The sequence below is a fragment of the Melospiza melodia genome, chromosome 31 (genome assembly GCF_035770615.1).
Source record: "Melospiza melodia melodia isolate bMelMel2 chromosome 31, bMelMel2.pri, whole genome shotgun sequence".
NCBI classification, from domain to species: domain Eukaryota; kingdom Metazoa; phylum Chordata; class Aves; order Passeriformes; family Passerellidae; genus Melospiza; species Melospiza melodia.
The window spans coordinates 1491113-1517034 of record NC_086224.1 but is presented as its reverse complement, the minus strand read 5'-3'; the positions used below and the strand labels follow the sequence as shown (position 1 = coordinate 1517034).

General features: G+C 55.5%; 1 protein-coding gene across 1 annotated transcript; it reads right to left on the bottom strand.

Moving 5' to 3' along the window:
- Positions 1-1455: 1455 nt before the first annotated feature.
- On the bottom strand, positions 1456-25352 carry NXPH4 (neurexophilin 4). Its single transcript, XM_063179214.1, has 4 exons — positions 25155-25352; positions 12970-13027; positions 12751-12890; positions 1456-4673 (listed from the first exon to the last, which is right to left on the bottom strand). The coding sequence occupies exons 1-4, from the start codon at positions 25350-25352 to the stop codon at positions 3858-3860; spliced, it is 1212 nt and encodes a 403-aa protein (XP_063035284.1). The 3' UTR covers positions 1456-3857.
- Positions 25353-25922: the final 570 nt, after the last annotated feature.

The following is a 25922-nucleotide window of genomic DNA, read 5'->3' as shown; positions in this document are numbered from 1 at the left end:
ATGGGGTCTCAATGGGGGACCACAAAACAAGATGTACCCCAATTACGGGGTCTTAGGGGTGGAGGGGACCCCCCAAAAAAGATGTACCCCAATGATGGGGTCTCAATGGGGGACCCCAAAAAAGTGTGTACCCCAATGATGGGGTCTCTGGGGTGGAAGAGACCCCCCAAAAAAAAGGTGTACCCCAGAATGGGGGGCTGCAGTGATGGGTCTCAATGGAGGATCTCCAAAAACAGATGTACCCCAATGATGGGGACCCCCAGAACAGGTGTACCCCAATTATGGGGTCTCAGGGGTGGAGGGGACCCCCCAAAAAGATGTACCCCAATGATGGGTCTCAATGGGGGACCCCAAAACAAGGTGTACCCCAATTATGGGGTCTCAATGAGGGACCCCAAAACAAGGTGTACCCCAATGATGGGGTCTCAGAGGTGGAGGGGACCCCCAAAAAATGTGTACCCCAGAATCGGGGGCTGCAGTGATGGGTCTCAATGGAGGATCCCCAAAAACAGATGTACCCCAATGATGGGTCTCAATGGGGGACCCCAAAATAAGGTGTACCCCAATGATGGGTCTCAATGGGGGACCCCAAAAAAATGTGTACCCCAATGATGGGGTCTCTGGGGTGGAAGAGACCCCCCAAAAAAAAGGTGTACCCCAGAATGGGGGGCTGCAGTGATGGGTCTCAATGGGGGATCTCCAAAAACAGATGTACCCCAATGATGGGGACCCCCAGAACAGGTGTACCCCAATTATGGGGTCTCAGGGGTGGAGGGGACCCCCCAAAAAAGATGTACCCCAATGATGGGTCTCAATGGGGGACCCCAAAAACAGATGTGCCCCAATGATGGGTCTCAATGGGGGACCCCAAAAAAGTGTGTACCCCAATTATGGGGTCTCTGGGGTGGAAGGGACCCCCAAAACAAGGTGTACCCCAGAATGGGGGGCTGCAGTGATGAGGTCTCAATGGGGGATCTCCAAAAACAGATGTACCCCAGTGATGGGTCTCAACAGGGGACCCCAAAAAAATGTGTACCCCAATTATGGGGTCTCAGGGATGGAAGGGACCCCCAAAAAAAGGTGTACCCCAGGGATGGGGGCTCAATGGGGACCCTCAGAGCAGGTGTACCCCAATGATGGGTCTCAATGGGGGAACCCCAAAACAAGGTGTACCCCAATTATGGGGTCTCAGAGGTGGAGGGGACCCCCCAAAAAAGGTGTACCCCAGAATCGGGGACTGCAGTGATGGGTCTCAATGGGGGATCCCCAAAAACAGATGTACCCCAATGATGGGTCTCAATGGGGCACCCCAAAACAAGGTGTACCCCAATAATGGGGCCTCATGGGTGGAGGGGACCCCCCAAGAAAGGTGTACCCCAGGGATGGGGGCTCAATGGGGACCCTCAGAGCAGGTGTACCCCAATTATGGGTCTCAACAGGGGACCCCCAGAACAGGTGTACCCCAATTATGGGGTCTCAGGGGATGGAGGGGACCCCCCCAAAAACAGATGTACCCCAGGGATGGGGTCTCAGGATTGGAGGGGACCCAAAAAACAAGGTGTACCCTAGAATAGGGGGCTGCAGTGCTGGGGTCTCAATGGGGGACCCCCAAAAAAAGGTGTACCCCAATGATGGGGTCCCAGTGGATGGGTGGGACCCCCAGAACTGCCTGTACCCCATTGTGCTGCAGGGCTGGGATGTCGTTTTGGGGTGGAACCCACAAACCCTGGCCCCAACTGAACCCCAATGATGGAACAGCTTTGGGTGGGGTCCTGGACCCCCAGCACCAACTGTCCCACAACCCAGCACGGAGTGAGGAAGAGGAGGCTGCAGAGGGGGTGACAGGGACCCCCAAATGCCACCAAACCCCCCTGCCCCGCTGCCGTCGGCCAAAATTGGGATTTTCTTGCTGGAAGTTGTAACCTTCTGCACCAGCTTGTAGTCGATGCTGAGGAAGGAGATGAAGATGCAGATGGCCTTGAAGGGCTTGGAGTGATGAAGAGGAGGCTGCAGTGGGGGTGACAAGGTGCCAAGTGCCACCAAAGTGCCACCAACCCACCCCTGTCCTGCTGCCATCAGCCAAAATTGGGATTTTCTTGCTGAAAATGGGGATTTTCCTGCTGGAAGTTGTAGTCGGGACAGACCTTCTGCACCAGCTTGTAATCGATGCTGAGGAAGGAGATGAAGATGCAGATGACCCTGAAGGTCACAGTGATGAAGAGGAGGCTCCTGTGGGTGCCACCAAAACCGCCCCTGTTCCCGCTGCCATCAACCAAAATTGGGATTTTCCTGCTGGAAGTTGTAGTCGGGACAGACCTTCTGCACCATCGATGCTGAGGAAGATGAAGATGCAGAAGACCTTGAAGGTCACAGTGATGAAGAGGAGGAGAAAAGGCTCCTGTGGGTGCCACCAAAACCCTGCCTCACTGCCATCAGCCAAAATAAGGATTTTCCTGCTGGAGGTTGTAGTCAGGACAGACCTTCTGCACCAGCTTGTAATTGAATCATCGATGGTGAGGAAGGAGATGAAGATGCAGATGGCCTTGAAGGTCAGTGATGAACAGGAGGCTCCTGTGACCTTGAAGGCCAGAATGATGAAGAGGAGGCTGACAGGGACCCCAAATACCACCAAATCCAGTGCCCCACTGCCATCAGCCGAAATAAGGATTTTCCTGCTGGAAGTTGTAGTCAGGACAGACCTTCTGCACCATCGATGCTAAGGAAGGAGATGAAGATGCAGAAGACCTTGAAGGTCACAGTGATGAAGAGGAGGAGAAAAGGCTCCTGTGGGTGCCACCAAAACCCTGCCTCACCGCCATCAGCCAAAATAAGGATTTTCCTGCTGGAGGTTGTAGTCAGGACAGACCTTCTGCACCAGCTTGTAATTGAATCATCGATGGTGAGGAAGGAGATGAAGACGCAGATGGCCTTGAAGGTCAGTGATGAAGAGGAGGCTCCTGTGGGTGCCACCAAAACCCTGCCCCGCTGCCATCAGCCGAAATAAGGATTTTCCTGCTGGAGGTTGTAGTCAGGACAGACCTTCTGCACCAGCTTGTAATCGATGGTGAGGAATGAGATGAAGATGCAGATGGCCCTGAAGGTCACAGTGATGAAGAGGAGACCCCCAAGTGCCACCACATTCACTGCCCCACTGCCATCAACCAAAATTGGGATTTTCCTGCTGGAAGTTGTAGTCGGGACAGACCTTCTGCACCATCGGTGCTGAGGAAGGAGATGAAGATGCAGAAGACCTTGAAGGTCACAGTGATGAAGAGGAGGCTCTCATGGGGGTAACAAGGACCCCCCAAATGCCCCTGTCCCACTGCCATCAGCCAAAATAGGGGTTATCCTGCTGGAAGTTGTAGTCGGGACAAACCTTCTGCACCAGCTTGTAGTCGATGCTGAGGAAGGAGATGAAGATGCAGATGGCCCTGAAGGTCACAGTGATGAAGAGGAGGAGAGGAGGCTCCTGTGAGGGTGACAAGGTGCCGAGTGCCACCAAAGTGCCACTAAACCCCTCCCTGTCCCTATGCCATCAACCAAAATAAGGATTTTCCTGCTGGAAGTTGTAGTCGGGACAGACCTTCTGCACCTTGATGGTGAGGAAGGAGATGAAGATGCAGATGACCCTGAAGGTCACAGCGATGAAGAGGAGACCCCCAAATGCCACCAAACCCCTGTCCTGCTACCATCAGCCAAAATAGGGGTTATCCTGCTGGAAGTTGTAGTCGGGACAGACCTTCTGCACCAGCTTGTAGTCGATGCTGAGGAAGGAGATGAAGATGCAGATGGCCCTGAAGGTCACAGTGATGAAGAGGAGACCCCCAAGTGCCACCACATTCACGGCCCCACTGCCATCAACCAAAATAAGGATTTTCCTGCTGGAAGTTGTAGTCGGGACAGACCTTCTGCACCAGCTTGTAGTCGATGCTGAGGAAGGAGATGAAGATGCAGATGACCTTGAAGGGCTTGGAGCAGAGCCAGGCCGCGTGGCTCTGCGTGTGCTCGGTGAAGCAAACCTTGGAAGGGTCGTAGAGGCACGGCTTGTTCTTCCTGGCCCTGTTGGTTTTCTCGTACTCCACGTGGCAGTTGAGCGCCTTGGCCGGGCGCCCCTCGGGCAGGGTGCTCTGCTGGGCACGCAGAGCCGGCCCCGGCAGGGCTGGCACCACCACCTCGAAGCCCACGGCCTTGGAGGGCGGCACGATGCTGACGGAGACGTTGCCCAGGCTGGAGGAGTTGTGTCTGAAGTAAACGCTGAAGGTGCCGTTGATGTGGTCGACGATCTTGCCCGTCACCAGGAGGCTGAACTTGAGCGTTTTGATGTTGAAGTAGAAATCGCCCCAGCCGAAAATCTTCTTGGCGCGGCTGGATTTGAGGCTGGGCTTGCGGTGGGCGCGGGGGTTCGGCGCTTCCAGGGATGTTTGGTTCTTCTGCCAGTGCCAGGGGCTGTGGGAGGTGCCAGCCGGGACCCCCGTGCCCACCCTGGGGGGCTCTGCCGGGATCAGGTGCCCGGGGTGGAGCGCCGGGGGGTTCAGGGCACCGTAGGGCACGTCCTTGAGGAGGGCTGAGGTGCCCATCTCCAGGTAGCCCAAGGCTTTGGGGAGGTGGCCGCCGGCGCACACGGTCTGGGGAGAGGGGAGAGGGGGTGAGATGTGCTGGTGGCCTTCCTCACTCTGCCTGCACCCTCCTCATCCTCCCACCTGGACCCTCCTCATCCTCCTGCACGCACCCTGCTCATCCCTCGGCCTGCGCCCTCTTCATTTTCTACCTGCTCCTCCTTCCTCATCTTCTGCCCACAGCCCCTTCCTCGTCCTTCTGTCTGCACCCTCCTCATCCTCCTCCATACACCCTCCTCATCCTCCTGCATACAGCACCTTCCTCTCCTCTACGTGCTCCTCCCTCCTCTTCCTCCCGCCTGAACCCTCCTGATCCTTCTGCCTCCACCTTCCTCATCCTCCTGCACGCACCCTGCTCATCCTCTACCTACAGCCCCTTCCTCATCCCTCTGTCTGCACCCTCCTCATCCTCTACCTGCTCCTCCCTCCTCATCCTCTTACCTGAACCCTCCTCATCCTCCTACCCACAGCCCCTTCCTCAGCCCTCTGCCTGCACCCTCCTCATCCTCCTTCCTGCACCCTCCTTGTCCTCTCCCTACTCTCCCTTTTCCTCCTCCCTCCTCATCCTCTCCCTACTCTTCCATCCTCATCCTCTCTCCTGCACCCTCCTCCTCCTCCTCCTTCCTGCACCCTCCTCTTCCTCTCACCTGAACCCTCCTCATCCTCCTACCGACAGCCCCTTCCTCACCCCTCTGTCTGCACCCTCCTCATCCTCTCCCTACTTCTCCCTCCTCATCCCCTGCAACCTCTCCATCCTCTTACCTACTCCTCCCTCCTCTTCCTCCCACCCGAACCCTCCTCATCCTCCTGCCTGCGCCCTCTTCATCCTCCTACCTACAGCCCCTTCCACATCCTCCTTCCTGCAGCCTCCTCATCCTCTCCTTCCTCCTCCCTCCTCATCCTCCCCGCTGCACCAGCTGGGCCGGGACCAGAGGCTCCATGTCCGAGTTGTCCCCCGTCCCTGGCACTGCCACCAGCGCTCAGACCCAGCTGCCAGCCCCACCGCGGGCCCCCACCCCTGTCCCTCACCCCGGTGCCCCCCTCCTCATCCTCGCGGGGTGCCCGCCGTGCCCTCGTGCCCCCATCCTCATCCTCCCACCTGCACGCTCCTCATCCTCCTGCCTGAACCCTGCTCATCCCCCTGCATGCACCGTGCTCGTCGTCTTTCCTTCACCCTCCTCATCCTTCTACCTACAGCCCCCTCCTCATCCTCCTTCCTCCTTCTCCCTCCTCTTCCCTCCTCATCAGGGGCCTTCACCTTCCTCTTCCTCCTTCCTGCACCCTCCTCATTCTCCTGCATACAGCCCCCTCCTCATCCCTCTGTCTGCACCCTCCTCATCCTCCTTCCTCCTTCTCCCTCCTCCTCCTCTCCCACCTCTTCCCTCCTCATCAGGGGCCTTCACCCTCCTCATCCTCCTTCCTGCACCCCCCTCATTCTCCTGCATACAGCTCCCTCCTCACCCTCCTTCCTCCTCCCTCCTCATCCTCTCCCACCACTTCCCTCCTCATCAGGGGCCTTCACCCTCCTCATCCTCCTTCCTGCACCCCCCTCATTCTCCTGCATACAGCCCCCTCCTCATCCCTCTGTCTGCGCCCTCCTCATCCTCTTTCCTGCACCCTCCTCATCCTTCTACCTACAGCCCCCTCCTCACCCTCCTTCCTCCTTCTCCCTCCTCCTCCTCTCCCACCTCTTCCCTCCTCATCAGGGGCCTTCACCCTCCTCTTCCTCCCAGCTGCACCCTCCTCATCCTCCTGCCTGAACCCTGCTCATCCCCCTGCATGCACCGTGCTCATCCTCTTTCCTTCACCCTCCTCATCCTTCTACCTACAGCCCCCTCCTCATCCTCCTTCCTCCTTCTCCCTCCTCTTCCCTCCTCATCAGGGGCCTTCACCCTCCTCTTCCTCCTTCCTGCACCCTCCTCATTCTCCTGCATACAGCCCCCTCCTCATCCCTCTGTCTGCACCCTCCTCATCCTCCTTCCTCCTTCTCCCTCCTCCTCCTCTCCCACCTCTTCCCTCCTCATCAGGGGCCTTCACCCTCCTCATCCTCCTTCCTGCAGCCTCCTCATCCTTCTACCTACAGCCCCTTCCTCATCCTCCTTCCTTCCTCCTTCTCCCTCCTCATCCTCTCCCACCTCTTCCCTCCTCATCAGGGGCCTTCACCCTCCTCTTCCTCCCACCTGCACCCTCCTCATCCTCCTGCCTGAACCCTGCTCATCCCCCTGCATGCACCGTGCTCATCCTCTTTCCTTCGCCCTCCTCATCCTTCTACCTACAGCTCCCTCCTCATCCTCCTTCCTCCTTCTCCCTCCTCCTCCTCTCCCACCTCTTCCCTCCTCATCAGGGGCCTTCACCTTCCTCTTCCTCCTTCCTGCACCCCCCTCATTCTCCTGCATACAGCCCCCTCCTCATCCCTCTGTCTGCGCCCTCCTCATCCTCTTTCCTGCACCCTCCTCATCCTTCTACCTACAGCCCCCTCCTCACCCTCCTCCCTCCTCCCTCCTCATCCTCTCCCTCCTGCACCAGCTGGGCTGGCACCGCACCATCCCCTCCCCCGTCCCTGGCACTGCCACCAGCGCTCAGACCCAGCTGCCAGCCCCACCGCGGGCCCCCACCCCCTGTGCCTCACCCCGGTGCCCCCATCCTCATCCTCGCGGGGTGCCCGCCGTGCCCTCGTGCCCTGCCAGCTGCCGCGGCAGCCCCGGGCTCGTCAATCACTGTCACCCGGAGCTGCTCGGGGTCACCCGGAGCCCCGCAGGGGGAGCGGGGAGGGGGAGATGGGCACGGGCACCAGCTGGAGGGGCTGGAAAATCGAGGCAGGATCAGGGAATGGCTCCTGACATTGCTGGGGGTGATGCTGGCATCATGGCTCTAAAATGATTTTTTTTAATTTTATAAAATAAAAGATTAATTTTAATATTAATTTTAAAAATATCATAAAAATAAATATAATAAAATTATATGATAAAAATATGAATTTTTATAAAATAAAATATTAATTTAACACAAATTTTAAAATGTCATCGAAATAAATACGATGCAAATTATATAATAAAAGATCAATTTTATAAAATAAAATATTAATTTAATACAAATTTTAAAATGTCATCGAAATAAATACGATGCAAATTATATAATAAAAGATCAATTTTATGAAATAAAATATTAATTTTAATATCCATTTAAAATATAATAAAAATATATAATATATAAAATATTTAAAATATATTTAAATATAATTTAAAATATAATATAATAAAATAAATATATTATAAATAACTTAATTAAAAATTATATACAAATACAATAAAATTATATAATAAAAATGTTGATTTTATAAAATAAAAATATTAATTTATAAAATAAATAATTTGATTTTTTAAAGGAGGAGCAGGATGGCTCTAAAATAATTTTTTAAATTTTATAAAATGAAAGATTAATTTTTATATTAATTTTAAAAAATAGAACCAAAATAAATATAATAAAATAATATAATAAAATCTTAATTTTATAAAATAAACTAATTTATAAAAGAAATTATTTGATTCGAGATTGTTTTATTTTTAAAGAATCTACAATAAAGATTATTTTATTTTTTAAAGGAGGAGGAGGACGCCTCTGAAACAGAGATGATTTTATTTTTTAAAGGAGCTTGCACCTTCTTTCAATTGCCCTAAATTCCCTTCGTTACAGTGGATTTTTCCTTGGAGAAGAATTCAGAGTGAAGAGGCTCCATCTGACCCATGCCTGGCACCCCCCCAAGCTGTGCCAGGGTTCCTAAACCTGCTCTGGCTGTGCCAGGATGGGCTCCTAAACCTGCTCTGGCTGTGCCAGGCTGAGCCCTTAAACCTGCTCTGGCTGTGCCAGGATGGGCTCCTAAATCTGCTCTGGCTGTGCCAGGATTGGCTCCTAAATCTGCTCTGGTTGTGCCAGGATGGGCTCCTAAACCTGCTCTGGCTGTGCCAGGATGGGCTCCTAAATCTGCTCTGGCTGTGCCAGGATGGGCTCCTAAATCTGCTCTGGCTGTGCCAGGATGGGCTCCTGAACCTGCTCTGGCTGTGCCAGGCTGAGCCCTTAAACCTGCTCTGGTTGTGCCAGGATGGGCTCCTAAATCTGTTCTGGCTGTGCCAGGATGGGCTCCTAAACCTGCTCTGGCTGTGCCAGGATGGGCTCCTAAACCTGCTCTGGCTGTGCCAGGATGGGCTCCTAAATCTGCTTTGGCTGTGCCAGGATGGGCTCCTAAACCTGCTCTGGCTGTGCCAGGCTGAGCCCTTAATTCTGCTCTGGCTGTGCCAGGATGGGCTCCTAAACCTGCTCTGGCTGTGCCAGGATGGGCTCCTAAACCTGCTCTGGCTGTGCCAGGATGGGCTCCTAAATCTGCTTTGGCTGTGCCAGGATGGGCTCCTAAACCTGCTCTGGCTGTGCCAGGCTGAGCCCTTAATTCTGCTCTGGCTGTGCCAGGATGGGCTCCTAAACCTGCTCTGGCTGTGCCAGGCTGAGCCCTTAAACCTGCTCTGGTTGTGCCAGGATGGGCTCCTAAATCTGCTCTGGCTATGCCAGGATGGGCTCCTAAACCTGCTCTGGCTGTGCCAGGATGGGCTCCTAAACCTGCTCTGAGAGAGGAACCGTGGCATCATGTCCGTGGGAAGGGGATTTGGGGTCTCTCAGCCCATTTGGGGTCTCTCAGCCCATTTGGGGTCTCCCAGCCCTTTTGGGGTCTCTCAGCCCCCTCGGCGGGTGCTGCCGAGCCGCAGCTCAGCTCCATCCCATCCCTGGGACCCCCCTGATCTCCCTCTAAATCTGCTCTGAGAGAGGAACCCTAGGCAGTCCCACCACGTCTGTGGGAAGGGGATTTGGGGTCTTTCAGCCCCTTTGGGGTCTCCCAGCCCATTTGGGGTCTCCCAGCCCATTTGGGGTCTCAGCCCATTTGGGGTCTCCCAGCCCTTTTAGGGTCTCCCAGCCCTTTTAGGGTCTCCCAGCCCCTTTGGGGTCTCCCAGCCCGTTTGGGGTCTCCCAGCCCGTTTGGGGTCTCCCAGCCCTTTTAGGGTCTCCCAGCCCATTTGGGGTCTCAGCCCATTTGGGGTCTCCCAGCCCATTTGGGGTCTCCCAGCCCCTTTGGGGTCTCCCAGCCCATTTGGGGTCTCCCAGCCCGTTTGGGGTCTCCCAGCCCTTTTAGGGTCTCCCAGCCCATTTGGGGTCTCCCAGCCCATTTGGGGTCTCAGCCCATTTGGGGTCTCCCAGCCCTTTTAGGGTCTCCCAGCCCATTTGGGGTCTCAGCCCATTTGGGGTCTCCCAGCCCATTTGGGGTCTCCCAGCCCCTTTGGGGTCTCCCAGCCCATTTGGGGTCTCCCAGCCCGTTTGGGGTCTCCCAGCCCTTTTAGGGTCTCCCAGCCCATTTGGGGTCTCCCAGCCCATTTGGGGTCTCAGCCCATTTGGGGTCTCCCAGCCCTTTTAGGGTCTCCCAGCCCATTTGGGGTCTCCCAGCCCCTTTGGGGTCTCCCAGCCCGTTTGGGGTCTCCCAGCCCCTTTTAGGGTCTCCCAGCCCATTTGGGGTCTCCCAGCCCTTTTAGGGTCTCCCAGCCCATTTGGGGTCTCCCAGCCCATTTGGGGTCTCCCAGCCCATTTGGGGTCTCTCAGCCCTTTTAGGGTCTCCCAGCCCCTTTGGGGTCTCCCAGCCCCTTTGGGGTCTCAGCCCGTTTGGGGTCTCCCAGCCCATTTGGGGTCTCTCAGCCCATTTGGGGTCTCTCAGCCCCTTTGGGGTCTCCCAGCCCATTTGGGGTCTCAGCCCATTTGGGGTCTCCCAGCCCATTTGGGGTCTCCCAGCCCCTCGGGGGGTGCTGCCGAGCCGCAGCTCAGCTCCATGCCCGCACCCCCATCCCGGCCATCCCCCGCTCCCCCCGGCTCTCTCCCGGCTCGGCTCTGCCTCTCCCTTATCTATTTTTCAACGCAGCTTCAAAGCCGGGCGCCCTCAGCCAGCCGGAGAGGGAGGGGCAGGACAGGGATGGGGAGATGATAACGAGGGGAGAGGGAGAGGGGAAACCCCCCCCTCAAGCTGAGAGGGGTGGGGTCTGCACCCCATCTCTGCACCCATCGGGTCTGGGACCCCCTCACACCCCACTGCGAGCCCCCCCCAAATCTGGGGTTCTCGGCTCATCCTGCCGAGCCCCCACCTCCGGGAAGGGTTTCTGGAAGTTTCTGAGCTCTGAATTTCCATCTCAGTCAGGGCTGGGAGCCAAGGCCGTGCCGCAGGTGCCCGTGCCCTTCCTCCCCTGCCTCAGTTTCCCTTTCCAATCCCCTCGGTGTGGGGTGATGGGGTTGGATTGGAAGAGGCTGAGACGGGAATGGCAGGGAAGGGACAAAAGGGGACAGGGAAGGGACAGGGAAGGGACAGGGAAGGGAGAGGAGGGGACAGGGATGGGACAGGGATGGGCAGGCAGTGGAAGCAGAGCGGGACAGACAGACAGACACTCGGGGAAGGGACAGGGATGGGACGGGGGGGACAGGGAGGGGACAGGGATGGGACAGGGATGGCAGAGGAGGGGACAGGGATGGGACAGGGATGGGCGGGCAGTGGCAGCACAGCGGGACAGACAGACAGACACTCGGGGAAGGGACAGGGATGGGACGGGGGAGGACAGGGATGGGCAGGCAGTGGAGCAGAGACGGACAGACGGACAGACAGACACTCGTGCGACAGATCCAGGGGCTGGGGGGGGGCACGGATAGAGCAAACCCCCCCATCCCTGCAGGAACAGAGGTGCCCAAACCCCCGCGGTCTCGGGGCCAGCCCGGCACCCCCCCAATCCCCCCAACCCCTGCGCAGGAGCTGCCGGGGGATGAAAGGGAATTGCAGAGCAGCGCTGCAGCCCGGAGAGATCGATCGCGGCACCGGCAGCGCGGGGGGACCCCCGCAGCCCCCGCCGAGCCCTGCTGGGCCGGGGGGGCTCGGGGCGGGCGGGGGGAGCAGGGACGGGGAGGTTTGGGGGAGCCAAGGTCACCCCCCTGTCGGCATTCAGGGCAGGTGCGGAACACCTGGCGTTAAATATTCATGTTCGTGTTCCTGCTCGGTGCCTCCTGTCGGGGTGTGGACGTGCCCTGAACCTCCTGGACACGCCTTGGGGGGATCTCAGTGCTCCTGAACCTTCTGGACACATCCCCTTTGCCACCCTGTCCCCACCCCTGTCCCCATCCCCTGTCCCCATCCCCTGTCCCACTCTTTCCCCATCCTGTCCCCATCCCTGTCCCCAGTGCCCCTGAACCTCCTGGACACATCCCCTTTCCCATCCTGTCCCCGTTATTAGCATCACCCTGTCCCCATCCCTGTCCCCACCCTGTCCCCATCCCTGTCCCCATCCTGTCCCCATCCCTGTCCCCATCCCCTCTCCCACCCTGTCCCCAGTGCCCCAGAACTGCCTGGACGCATCTTGTGGGGGGGTCTCAGTTCCCCTGAACCTCCTGGACATGGCTTGGGTGGGTCTCAGTGCCCTCCTGGACACATCCCCTTTCCCATCCTGTCCCCGTTATTAGCATCACCCTGTCCCCATCCCAGTCCCCATCCCTGTCCCTAGTGTCCCTAAACCGCCTGGACACGCCTTGAGGGGGTCTCGGTGCCCTCCTGGACGTGTTTTGGGGGGGTCTCAGTGCCGCCCCCCTCCCGCTCTGTTCTCAGCGTTGGCCAGCGAGCGGCTCTGCTGCCGCACAGGTTACCTGAGATGTTGTTTTTCACTGTCACACGCACGGCTGCATTTACACAGCTCCCTTCCTCATCCCCCTCCTCATCCTCACCCCCTGCTCATCCTCACCCCCTGCTCATCCTCATCCTCACCCCCTTCCTCATCTTCATCCTCATCCTCATCCTCGCCCCTCTCCTCATCTTCACCCCCTGCTCATCCTCACCCCCTCCTCATCCTCATCCTCTCCCTCTCATCATCTTCATCCTCACTGCCATCCTCATCCTCACCCCCATCCTCATCCTCACTCCCTGCTCATCCTCATCCTCGTATCCCCATCCTCATCCTCATTCTCATCCTCATCCTCGCCCCCCTCCTCATCCTCACCCCCTCCTCATCCTCATCCTCATCCTCACCCATCTCCTTGCCCCCCTCCTCATTCTCACCCTCATTTTCATCCTCACCTCCCTCCTCGCCCCATCCTCATCCTCATCCTCATCCCCCAGCATCGTTCCGTGCTTTAGCTGCTCTCCACCCCCCGTGTGTCCGCAGGCCCCTGTGGCGCCGCCGGGGCGGGCAGGGCTGCGGGAAGGGCCGGAGGCGGCTGCACAGGGACCGGGGAAGGCTCCCGGTGCCTTCGGCATCAATTTGGTTTGTCAGGCCCGGCGCTGATGGCCACTCACATCCCATTTGCTGCCGGGGCCAGGCGCCGTCAGCTGCTCCCCCGAGAGCCTCGGTCACCTTGGTGGAGGGGAGGGGGAGCAGCAAAGGGGGGTTCAGGGGGCTTGGATGGGTTGGGATGAGCTCCAGCACCCGAGAGAGGGGCTGGGAATGATGACGGCCCCAGCAAAGGCCTCATTGCCACCAACACCTGTCCCTGTGCCAGGTTTGTCCCCATCTCTGCTGCCAACCTGTTCCCATTCCTACAGCCAGCCTGTGACTGTCCCCATGGCCAGTCTGTCTCCATGCCCACCGTCAGCCTCTTTCTGTTCCTAGCACCGCTCTGTCCCCATTATTAGCACCACGCTGCCCCCATTAATGCCACCAGCCTGTTTCTGTCCCTCCCCTGCCCCCATCCCTACCACCACCTTCTCCCCATTATTGCCACCAGCCTGTCCCCACTAATATCACATCCCTGTCCCCATCCCTCCCACCAGTCTGTCCCCATTGTTGCCATCGCTGTCTCCCCATCCCTCCTGCCATCCTGTCCCCATCCTGTCCCCATTAATGTCACCACCCTGTCCCCACTAGTACCATCAACCTGTCCCTGTCCCACCACCATCCTGTCCCCATTAATACCATCATCCTGTCCCTGTTCCTACTGCCAGCCTGTCCCCATCCCTGTCCCCATCCCCTTTCCCATCCTGTCCCCATTAATATCACCACCTTGCCCCCATTAGTACCACCAGCCTGCTCCTGTCCCTACCACCAGTCTGTCCCCATTAATGCCACCATCCTGTCCCCATTAGTGCCACCATCCTGTCCCCATCCCCTTTTCCATCCTACCCCCATTATTACCATCACCCTGTCCCCAACCCTACTGCCATCCTGTCCTCATTAATAATACCACGTTGCCCCCATTAATACCATCACACTTTCCCCGTTAATACCACTGTCCTGTCCCCATTATTGTCACCATCCTGTCCCCATCCCTACTGCCATCCTGTCCCCACCCTGTCCCCATTAATACCTCCACCCTGGACTCATTAATGCCACCACCCTCTCCACATTATTACCACTACTCTGTCCCCACCCCTGTCCTCACCCCATCTCCATCCCCTTTCCCCTCCTGTTCCCATCTCCTTTCTCCCCCTGATCCCATCCCTGTCCCCATCTATCCCTGTCCCCATTATTACCACCATCATGTCCCCATTACCATCACCCTGTCCCCATCCTGTCCCTACCCCTGTCCCCATTATTACCACCACCATCATGTCCCCATTACCATCACCCTGTCCCCATCCTGTCCCCATCCCCATCCCCTGTCCCCTCCTGTTCCCATCTCCTTTCCCCTCCTGATCCCATCCCTGTCCCTATCCCTGTCCCCATTATTACCACCATCATGTCCCCATTACCATCACCCTGTCCCCATCCCCTTTCCCCTCCTGTTCCCATCTCCTTTCTCCCCCTGATCCCATCCCTGTCCCCATCCTGTCCCCATCCCTGTCCCCATTATTGCCACCGTCGTGTCCCCATTACCATCACCCTGTCCCCATCCTGTCCCCATCCCCTGTCCCCATCCTGTCCCCATCCCCTTTCCCCTCCTGTTCCCATCTCCTTTCTCCCCCTGATCCCATCCCTGTCCCCATCCTGTCCCCATCCCCTTTCCCCTCCTGTTCCCATCTCCTTTCTCCCCCTGATCCCATCCCTGTCCCCATCCTGTCCCTATCCCCTTTCCCCTCGTGTTCCCATCTCCTTTCTCCCCCTGATCCCATCCCTGTCCCTATCCCTGTCCCCATTATTACCACCACCATCATGTCCCCATTACCATCACCCTGTCCCCATCCTGTCCCCATCCCCTGTCCCCTCCTGTTCCCATCTCCTTTCTCCCCGTCCCCATCCCTGTCCCCATCTATCCCTGTCCCCATTATTACCACCATCATGTCCCCATTACCATCACCCTGTCCCCATCCTGTCCCCATCCCCTGTCCCCATCTCCTTTCTCCCCCTGATCCCATCCCTGTCCCCATCCTGTCCCTATCCCTGTCCCCATTATTACCACCACCATCATGTCCCCATTACCATCACCCTGTCCCCATCCTGTCCCCATCCCCTTTCCCCTCGTGTTCCCATCTCCTTTCTCCCCCTGATCCCATCCCTGTCCCTATCCCTGTCCCCATTATTACCACCACCATCATGTCCCCATTACCATCACCCTGTCCCCATCCTGTCCCCATCCCCTGTCCCCTCCTGTTCCCATCTCCTTTCTCCCCCTGATCCCATCCCTGTCCCCATCCTGTCCCTATCCCTGTCCCCATTATTACCACCACCATCATGTCCCCATTACCATCACCCTGTCCCCATCCTGTCCCCTCCTGTTCCCATCTCCTTTCTCCCCGTCCCCATCCCTGTCCCCATCTATCCCTGTCCCCATTATTACCACCACCATCATGTCCCCATTACCATCACCCTGTCCCCATCCCCTTTCCCCATCCTGTCCCCATCCCCTGTCCCCTCCTATCGCCACCCCCTGTCATCCTCCCCCTCTCCCTCCTCGTGGTTCCCCCTCTCTCCCCATGGCCCCGGGCTCATCCCCTCCCTGTCACCCGGCTCCTTCGTTAGCACCGGGAGATTAATTGGAGGCGCAGAGCGACAATCCCGGCGGGGCCGCTCCCCCCGGCAGCCTCGGCCCGGGGGCGCCGTGGCATTTCCAAAGGTTAGCGGCAAACAAGGTGCCTGTGACAGCTCCCATTCATCTCCCGGCGCTGCCGCTGCGGCTCCGCGGGGCTGCGGGAGCCGCCCGGAGAGCCCAGGCGTGGCCGGCAGGGTGAGGATGGTGCGGGAGATGGAACGGGAAAGACTTGTAAACATGATTGTCTGGAGAAAGATTTGTGAGATTATGGAAATTATATATGTGAGGTTGAAATGAAAGCAGCCAGGGGGTCACAGACAGATAGACACACAGACAGACACACAGACAGACACACAGACAGACAGGTGAGTATGATGGGGGAGATGGAACGGAAAGGACTTGTAAACAGGATTGTCTGGAAAAAGATTGTGAGATTATGGAAATTATATATGTGGGATTGAAATGAAAGCGGCCAGGGGGTCACAGACAGACAGACAGACACACAGACAGACAGGTGAGGATGATGGGGGAGATGGAAAAGGAAAGACTCGTAAACAGGATTGTCCGGAAAAAGATTGTGAGATTATGGAAATTATATAAGTGAGATTGAAATGAAAGCAAGTTTAGGTGAGCCAGGATGGACAGACAGACAGACAGACAGACAAGTGAGGATGATTGGGGAGATGGAACAGAAAAGACTTGTAAACAGGATTGTCTGACAAAAGATTGCAAGATTATGGAAATTATGTGAGATTGAAATGAAAGCAGCCAGAGGGTGTCACAGACAGATAGACAGACACACAGACAGACAGGTGAGGATGATGGGGGAGATGGAACGGGAAAGACTTGTAAACATGATTGTCTGGAGAAAGATTTGTGAGATTATGGAAATTATATATGTGAGGTTGAAATGAAAGCAGCCAGGGGGTCACAGACAGATAGACAGACACACAGACAGACACACAGACAGACAGGTGAGGATGATGGGGGAGATGGAACGGAAAGGACTTGTAAACAGGATTGTCCAGAAAAAGATTGTGAGATTATGGAAATTATATAAGTGAGATTGAAATGAAAGCAAGTTTAGGTGAGCCAGGATGGACAGACAGACAGACAGACAGGTGAGGATGATGGGGGAGATGGAAAGGGAAAGACTTGTAAACAGGATTGTCTGGAAAAAGATTGTGAGATGATGGAAATTATATAAGTGAGATTGAAATGAAAGCAACCAGGGGGGTCACAGACAGATAGACACACAGACAGACACACAGACAGACAGGTGAGGATGATGGGGGAGATGGAACAGGAAAGACTTGTAAATATAAGTCTGGAAAAAAAATTTATATTAATATAAATATATCAAATATATTTATAAGTCCGGAAAGACTTGTAAATATAAGTCTGGGGAAAACAAAATTTGAGAATATGGAGATTGAAATGAAAGCAAGTTTAGGTGAGCCAGGATGGACAGACAGACAGACAGGTGAGGATGTTGGAGAAGATGGAAACAGGAAAGACTTATGATTGTCTGGCAAGAGATTTTAAGAATATGGAGTAGTTTTTAGGGTTTCCAAAGAGGAGTTTTTAGGGTTTAAAACTACTCCAAAGAGGAGTTTTTAGGGTTTCCAAAGAGGAGTTTTTAGGGTTTAAAACTACTCCAAAGAGGAGTTTTTAGGGTTTCCAAAGAGGAGTTTTTAGGCTTGGCAGAAGGGGCTCAAAGAGGAGTTTTTAGGGTTTAAAATGTAACACACGGTGACGTGCACACGGTGACACTCACGGTGACACACACGTGGTGACATACACATGGTGACACACACGGTGACATACGTGTGGTGACACACGGTGACATGCACACGGTGATACACACGGTGACACACACGTGGTGACATACACATGGTGACACACGCTGACATACGTGTGGTGACACACATGTGGTGACACACAGTGACATGCACACGGTGACACACATGTGGTGACATACACATGGTGACACACACGGTGACATACGAGTGGTGACACACGGTGACATGCACACGGTGACACTCACGGTGACACACGTGGTGACATACACATGGTGACACACACGGTGACATACGTGTGGTGACACACATATGGTGACACACAGTGACATGCACACGGTGACATGCACACGGTGACACACACGGTGACATACACATGGTGACACACACATGCACAGTGACACACACGCAGTGACATGCGTGGTGGCACACACATGGTGACACACAGAAGAGGACACACACACATGGTGACACACATACAGTGACACACACATGGGTGACACGCATATGGTGGCACACACATTGAAGGGACATTCCAACACTGACCAGGGCACCCCAAACACCAGAACAGGCAACTTCAACATTGGGATGGGCACCCCAAACACCAAGATGGGCACCCCAAACACCAGGATGGGCACCCCAAACACCAGGATGGGCACCCCACCATTGGGATGGGAACCCCAGAACCAGAGTGGGCACACCAAATACCAGAACAGGCAACCCCAGCACCCCAATATTGGCCAGGGCACGCCCAGCACTGGGAAGGGGCACCCCAACATTGAGATGGGCACCCCAACATTGAGATGGGCACCTCCAACACCAGGATGGGCACCCCAAACACTAGGATGGGCATCCCAGCACCAGAATGGGCACCCCCAGCACAAAGAAGGGGTACCCCAATATTGGGATGGGCATTCCCAACGTTGGCCGGGCATCCCCAGTGCTGCCAAGGGCACCCCAGCTCTGGTATGGGCGCTCCAGCATCAGGACGGGTGAATCTGGCACCAGCAGCAAATTCACCAAATCCAACCAAACCCACAAAATTCACCAGATCCAACTAAATCCACCAAATCCACCAAGTCCAACCAAAGCCACCAAATCCAGCAAACACAGCTAAACCCAACCAAACCCAACCAAATCCAACCAAACCCACCCAAAATCACCAAGTTCACCAAATCCACCAATTTCATCAAATCCTCCAAACCCACCCAAATCATCCAAACCCACCAAATTCACCAAATCCAACTAAAACCCAACCTAATCCACCAAATCCAACCTAATCCAACAAATCCACCAAATCCAACCTAATCCACCAAATCCAACTACATCCACCAAATCCACCAAGTCCAACCAAAGCCACCAAATCCAGCAAACACAACTAAACCCAACCAAACCCAACCAAATCCAACCAAACCCACCCAAAATCGCCAAGTTCACCAAATCCACCAAACCCATGAAATCCACCGATTTCGTCAAATCCTCCAAACCCACCCAAATCATCCAAACCCACCAAATTCACCAAATCCAACTAAAACCCAACCTAATCCACCAAATCCAACCTAATCCACCAAATCCACCAAATCCAACTAAATCCACCAACTCCACCAAGTCCAACCAAAGCCACCAAATCCAGCAAACACAACTAAACCCAACCAAACCCAACCAAATCCAACCAAACCCACCCAAAATCACCAAGTTCACCAAATCCACCAATTTCATCAAATCCTCCAAACCCACCCAAATCATCCAAACCCACCAAATTCACCAAATCCAACTAAAACCCAACCTAATCCACCAAATCCAACCTAATCCAACAAATCCACCAAATCCAACCTAATCCACCAAATCCAACTACATCCACCAAATCCACCAAGTCCAACCAAAGCCACCAAATCCAGCAAACACAACTAAACCCAACCAAACCCAACCAAATCCAACCAAACCCACCCAAAATCGCCAAGTTCACCAAATCCACCAAACCCATGAAATCCACCGATTTCGTCAAATCCTCCAAACCCACCCAAATCATCCAAACCCACCAAATTCACCAAATCCAACTAAAACCCAACCTAATCCACCAAATCCAACCTAATCCACCAAATCCACCAAATCCAACTAAATCCACCAACTCCACCAAGTCCAACCAAAGCCACCAAATCCAGCAAACACAACTAAACCCAACCAAACCCAACCAAATCCAACCAAACCCACCCAAAATCACCAAGTTCACCAAATCCACCAATTTCGTCAAATCCTCCAAACCCACCCAAATCATCCAAACCCACCAAATTCACCAAATCCAACTAAAACCCAACCAAATCCACCAAATCCAACCTAATCCACCAAATCCACCAAAACCCACCCAAACCCACCACAGGGCCCCTCCATCCCTCTCCTGGTGACACCAATGTTCCCAAGCCCTGGTGTCACCTGGAGCAGAACCAGGACCTTCAGGGGGATCAGCTCTGGATCAGCTGCGCCCTCACCCCCCAAAATTCACCTCTCTCCTCTCTGACAGAAATAAAAAAAAAATATGCAAATGTTGCAGCTTTATTAACGGGCTCGGCACGCGCTGGCTAATAAATATTTCATAGCCCGAGTAGGACTTTTTTTCTTTTTTTGCTCTCCCTCCTCCTCCTTCTTTCTTTTTTCGTTTTGGTTCCTTTTCCCTGTCACTCGTTTCCTGCCTTTTTCTTTTCCTCAGCCGTTGTTTTATTTATTTATTACTTTTAAGGGCTTCACGGTGAGGTAGGAGCTGGGAGGGAAAAAAAAAAAAAATGTACAAGGCGAGTTTCTCCCCCCACGGGTGAAAAAAAGGGAAAAGTGCTGTTAAGAGCAAAAGGAAAAAAAGTATAATAGAAGGGAGGAGACGGCGGCAGGCAAAGGATTCGGGGCTTGTGTGAGTCATTGGGCTGGAGGAGAAAAGGGAATGAATGGGAAAACAGGAGATAAACGGAGAGGGAGGGGAGCAGAGAGGGGACACGGGGGTGGCAGGGGTGGGGACGGTGGGTGTTTGTCACCCTGCAGCTCCCCGAGATGTAAAACAGGCCTGGAACAGCCTTGGTTGGGTTTTGGGGGGGCTCAGCTCCTTGTGGGGGTCAGTGGGGTGGGGGCTCCTCATGGTCACCCCACTGAGGAGGATGTGGGGACAGGGGGAGCTCACGGGGATGGTGTGGGGACAAACAGAGAGCAGGGATGGCTTCCACATCTCCAGTGAGACGGCCCCCAGGATGCTCCTGCCTCAGTTTCCCTCCCGCAGAACGAAATTCCTCTACCCCTCTTGCAGCAGATGAAGCAGCAGCTTCACCCGAGTCCACCCAAAACTGGGGGGACACAGGGAGCTCATGGGGATGGTGCTGGGGACACACGGCCAGCAGGGATGGGTTCCATGTCACTCCCACATCTCCTTGGGGTTTTATAAAAGAAAACTTGGGGTTTATTGCAAAGAGATGCCCCCCAGGATGCTCCGGCCTCAGTTTCCCTCCAGCAGATCCTCCTCTTCAGCAGATGAGGCAGCAGCTTCACCTGATTTCCCCCAAAATTGGGGGGACACAGGGATCTCACAGGGATGGTGTGTGGGGACAAACAGCCGGGTCCCACATCCCTCCCACATCTCCACCACCAGGGATGTTCCTGCCTCAGTTTCCCTCCAGCAGAACAAAAATTCCTCTACCCCTCTTGCAGCAGATGAAGCAGCAGCTTCACCCGAGTCCACCCAAAACTGGGGGGACACAGGGAGCTCATGGGGATGGTGCTGGGGACACACGGCCAGCAGGGATGGGTTCCATGTCACTCCCACATCTCCTTGGGGTTTTATAAAAGAAAACTTGGGGTTTATTGCAAAGAGATGCCCCCCAGGATGCTCCGGCCTCAGTTTCCCTCCAGCAGATCCTCCTCTTCAGCAGATGAGGCAGCAGCTTCACCTGATTTCCCCCAAAATTGGGGGGACACAGGGATCTCACAGGGATGGTGTGTGGGGACAAACAGCCGGGTCCCACATCCCTCCCACATCTCCACCACCAGGGATGTTCCTGCCTCAGTTTCCCTCCAGCAGAACAAAAATTCCTCTACCCCTCTTGCAGCAGATGAAGCAGCAGCTTCACCCGAGTCCACCCAAAACTGGGGGGACACAGGGAGCTCATGGGGATGGTGTGGGGGCAAACAGCCAGCAGGGATGGGTTCCACGTCACTCCCACACCTCCAGGATGTCCCTCGGGATGCTCCTGCCTCAGTTTCCCCCCATCTGAACAAGATCCCTGTACCCCAGCGCATAGGCAGCAGCTTCACCCGAATCCCCCCCAAATCTGGGGCACCCCAAACCCTCCTGAGCTCATCCCCCACCTCCTGCTCCCCCCCAGGCCTTCCCTCCCCGTTTCACTTTATTATTGCAATAAATGCAGCCATAAAAGTGGCAGGTACTGGCGCTCGCCGCCATCGCTGCTCCCGAGCTATGGAAATGTAATTTCCAGTGTGCCCGGGAAATTTTATAAGATCGTATCAGGAGGGATCATAAATCCCAATCCCAGCCCCGCCACAACCTCCCTGCATGAGGCAGGGCCACTGAGAAGGTCACCAGAGAGGGGGGAAATGCCAGGTTGTCCCCTTGGTGTCACCCCATTCCCCTCCTGGCATCCCCAGTGCCAGCTGGGATCTGTCACCCTCGGATATTGGGGGGGCTCCAGCAAAGCCCCCACAATAAATTTTGATTAAAACCCTCCAAGAGACCCACCAAGAGCAGGGGACAGAATGTCCCCGCACCCCCTGGCACCCCCTGGTGTCCCCCAGGGCTGGATTCAGCCCCGTTCTCACCCTACAGCGGATTTTGATTACAACCCTCCAAGAAACACCCAAGAGTGCTGGGGACAGGGGGGTCACAAGGAGGGTGACCCCAATCAGGTGGTGGCTGCCACCAGGAGCAGGGCACAGAATGTCCCTGAACACCCTGGGACTCCCTTGGTGCACTCCTGGTGCCCCCCAGTGTTGAATTCAGCCCCATTTTCACCCCACGGTGGATTCTGATTAAAACCCTTCAAGAGGCCCCCCCAGAAGTGCTGGGAGGTCACAAGGACCGTGACCCACCTCAGCCAGGGTCTGGCTGCCACCAGGACTCCCCTGGCACCCTTTGGTGCCCCCCTGGCACCCTCCTGGTGCCCCCCAGGGTTGTACTGAGCCCCATTTAAACCCCACAGTGGATTTTGATTAAAACCCTCCAAGAGACCCCCCCAGAAACACTGGGGACCCTCTGGGGTCACAAGGAGTGACCAGGTGCTGGCTGCCACAAGGAGCAGGGCACAGAGTGTCCCTGCACCCCCTGGCACCCCCCTGAGACCCCCATGGTGCCCCTTTGGTGCCCCCAGGTTTGGACTGAGCCCCATTTTCACCCCACAGTGGATTCTGATTAAAATCCTCCAAGAGACCCCCCCAGAAACACTGGGGACCCTCTGGGGTCACAAGGAGTGACCAAGTGCTGGCTGCCACAAGGAGCAGGGCACAGAGTGTCCCTAAAGCCCCCTGGCACCCCCCTGGCACCCCCATGGTGCCCCTTTGGTGCCCCCCAGGTTTGGACTGAGCCCCATTTCCATCCCACAGTGGATTCTGATTAAAACCCTCCAAGAGACCCCCCCCAGAAACACTGGGGACCCTCTGGGGTCACAAGGAGTGACCAGGTGCTGGCTGCCACCAGGAGCAGGGCACAGAATGTCCCTGCACCCCCTGGCACCTCCCTGAGACCCCCCTGGCACCCCCTTGGTGCCCCCTTGGTGCCCCTCAGGGTTGGATTTTCAGCCCCGTTTTCCTCTCACAGGTGCCAGGTGAGGTTTTGATGCGGCTCCTCTGCCCCGAGGGGACAATGGGGACAGTGGGAGGGTCACCCCCGGTGTGGCACCAACCCTGGGTGGCACAGGGGACCGGGAATCGATTTAGGGTTGATTTGGGATGGATTTGGGATTATTTGGGATTATTTGGGATCGATTTGGGATCGATTTGGGACTCATTTGGGGTTGATTTGGGGTTGATTTGGGGCTGATTTGGGATTATTTGGGATCGATTTGGGACTGATTTGGGGTTGATTTGGAATTGATTTGGGATTGATTTGGGATTGATTTGGGATTGATTTGGGGTTGATTGGGGATTGGTTTGGGATTGATTTGGGATGGATTTGGGATTATTTGGGATCAATTTGGGATTGATTTGGGATGGATTTGGGATTATTTGGGATTGATTTGGGGTTGATTTGGGATTGATTTGGGATGGATTCGGGATTATTTGGGATTGATTTGGAATTCATTTGGGATTGATTTGGGACTGATTAGGAAGTGATTTGGGATTGATTTGGGATGGATTTGGGGTTGATTTGGAATTGATTTGGGATCAATTTGGGATTGATTCGGAATTATTTGGGATTGATTCGGAATTATTTGGGATTGATTTGGGGATTGGTTTGGGATTGATTTGGGATGGATTCGGGATGGATTCAGGATTATTTGGGATTGATTTGGAATTCATTTGGGATTGATTTGGGACTGATTAGGAAGTGATTTGGGATTGATTTGGGATGGATTTGGGATTGATTTGGAATTGGTTTGGGATTATTTGGGACGGATTTGGGATTGATTGGAATTTATTTAGGATTGATTTGGGATTATTTGGGATTGATTCGGGATGGATTTGGGATTGATTTGGGGTTCATTTGGGGTTCATTTGGAACTGATTTGGGATTGATTTGGGGTTGATTCGGGATGGATTTGGGATTATTTGGGGTTGATTTAGGAATAATTTGGTATTGATTTGGGATCGATTCCCATCCCCGCTCTGTTCCTCCACAATGACTTTCCTTTTGCAACAGGGGAAAAAAAAGAAAGCAGGGAGGGAGGGGAGGGGAGGGAATGGGGGGGCACGGGGCTGTGATTATTCCTCCAGCAGCAATCCAAGCGGCGGCACAGGAAGCTTCATCTTTCCTGGGCCATTTCCCTCCAAAGCCGAGCCAGGCACCGCGGAGAGCCTGGAGCTGGGCCAGCCCGGGGGGGCTGGGGAGGGGGCTCAGCTCGGTGTCACCCCCCCCCCCCAATTTGGGGTCACCGGCGGCGGGGGGGCTCCTTGAGAGGATGCAGAAAGAGCGGGCAAAGTCATTAACGCCGGAGTGTTAATTGGCAAGGGTGTGATCGGTGATTAGTGATTAGCGGTGGGGGCTCAGCTGTGCTGCCCCCCCCCCCCCCTCCTTCCCTCCCCATCCCGGCCACCTCTGCCAATCCCCAGAGGAAAAATCGCAATTAAAAATAGGAAAAAGCAATAAAAGCCAAGCAGATCGGCACCGGGGAGGGCAGGGTGGGTGGGTTTGGCTGGGGGGCACCCAGGGGTGCCCCCCCCTTCCCCATTCTCTGCCTCCCCCCCCTCCTCGCCGAGGCTGCGCCAGCCACGCTCCAGGCTCCAGCCTTATTGAATCTCCCAGCTTGGGGTGCAAAGGGCACCAGAGGGAAGAGTTATTAAAAAAAGGGAAATGAGTCGCTTGGAAACCTTCTTTCGGAATAACACTGCGTGTTTGTTTGGCGATAGATTAGCTCAGCCATGCTGAGCACACACACAGCACCCGCCGCAACGGCGGCCACGGTACCGGGGGAGCTGCGGGGACGGTACCGGGGGTGCAGGGGGCTCATCCCGGTACCGGGGGGTGCACAGAGCCCATCCCGGTACTGGGGCATGCACAGAGCCCATCCCGGTACCGGGGCATGAACAGAACCCATCCCGGTACCGGGGCATGCACAGGGCTCATCCCTGGTACCGGGGAGCTGCGGGAACGGTACCGGGGGTGCACGGGGCCCATCCCGGTACCGGGACATTTCCAGAGCCCATCCCGGTACCGGGGCATGCCCAGAGCCCATCCTGGTACCGGGGGATGCACGGAGCTCATCCCAGCCCCACGGTACCGGCCCGGTTCGGGGAGCCGCAGGAACGACCCCGGGGGATGAACGGAGTTCATCCCGGTACCGGGACATGCACAGAGCCCACCCCGGTACCGGGACATGCACAGAGCCCATCCTGGTACCGGGGGATGCACGGAGCTCATCCCAGCCCCACGGTACCGGCCCGGTTCGGGGAGCCGCAGGAACGACCCCGGGGGATGAACGGAGTTCATCCCGGTACCGGGACATGCACAGAGCCCACCCCGGTACCGGGACATGCACAGAGCCCACCCCGGTACCGGGACATGCATGGAACCCATCCCGGTACCGGGACGTGCACGGGGCCCATCCCGGCCCCGCAGGCACCGGGGGTCAGCACCCCCAGGGACCCCCGACCCCACACAAACGCCAAACCCTCTCTCCTCTGACCCCAAACGTGCTGCACACCTCCTAGCCCGAATTTCGCGTGAATTCTCCCCAAAAACAGGAGCTGGGGGGGAGGAATTGGGGTGCCCTTGTGTGGAAAGGGCTGGGCAGCAGCTGCCGAGAGCAAAACCATCTGTCACAAACCCAGGTGGCACCTCCGGGGTGACAGCGAGGGACAAAGTGGATGAGTTTGGCATCGCGGGCCACCCGCACGGCAGGAT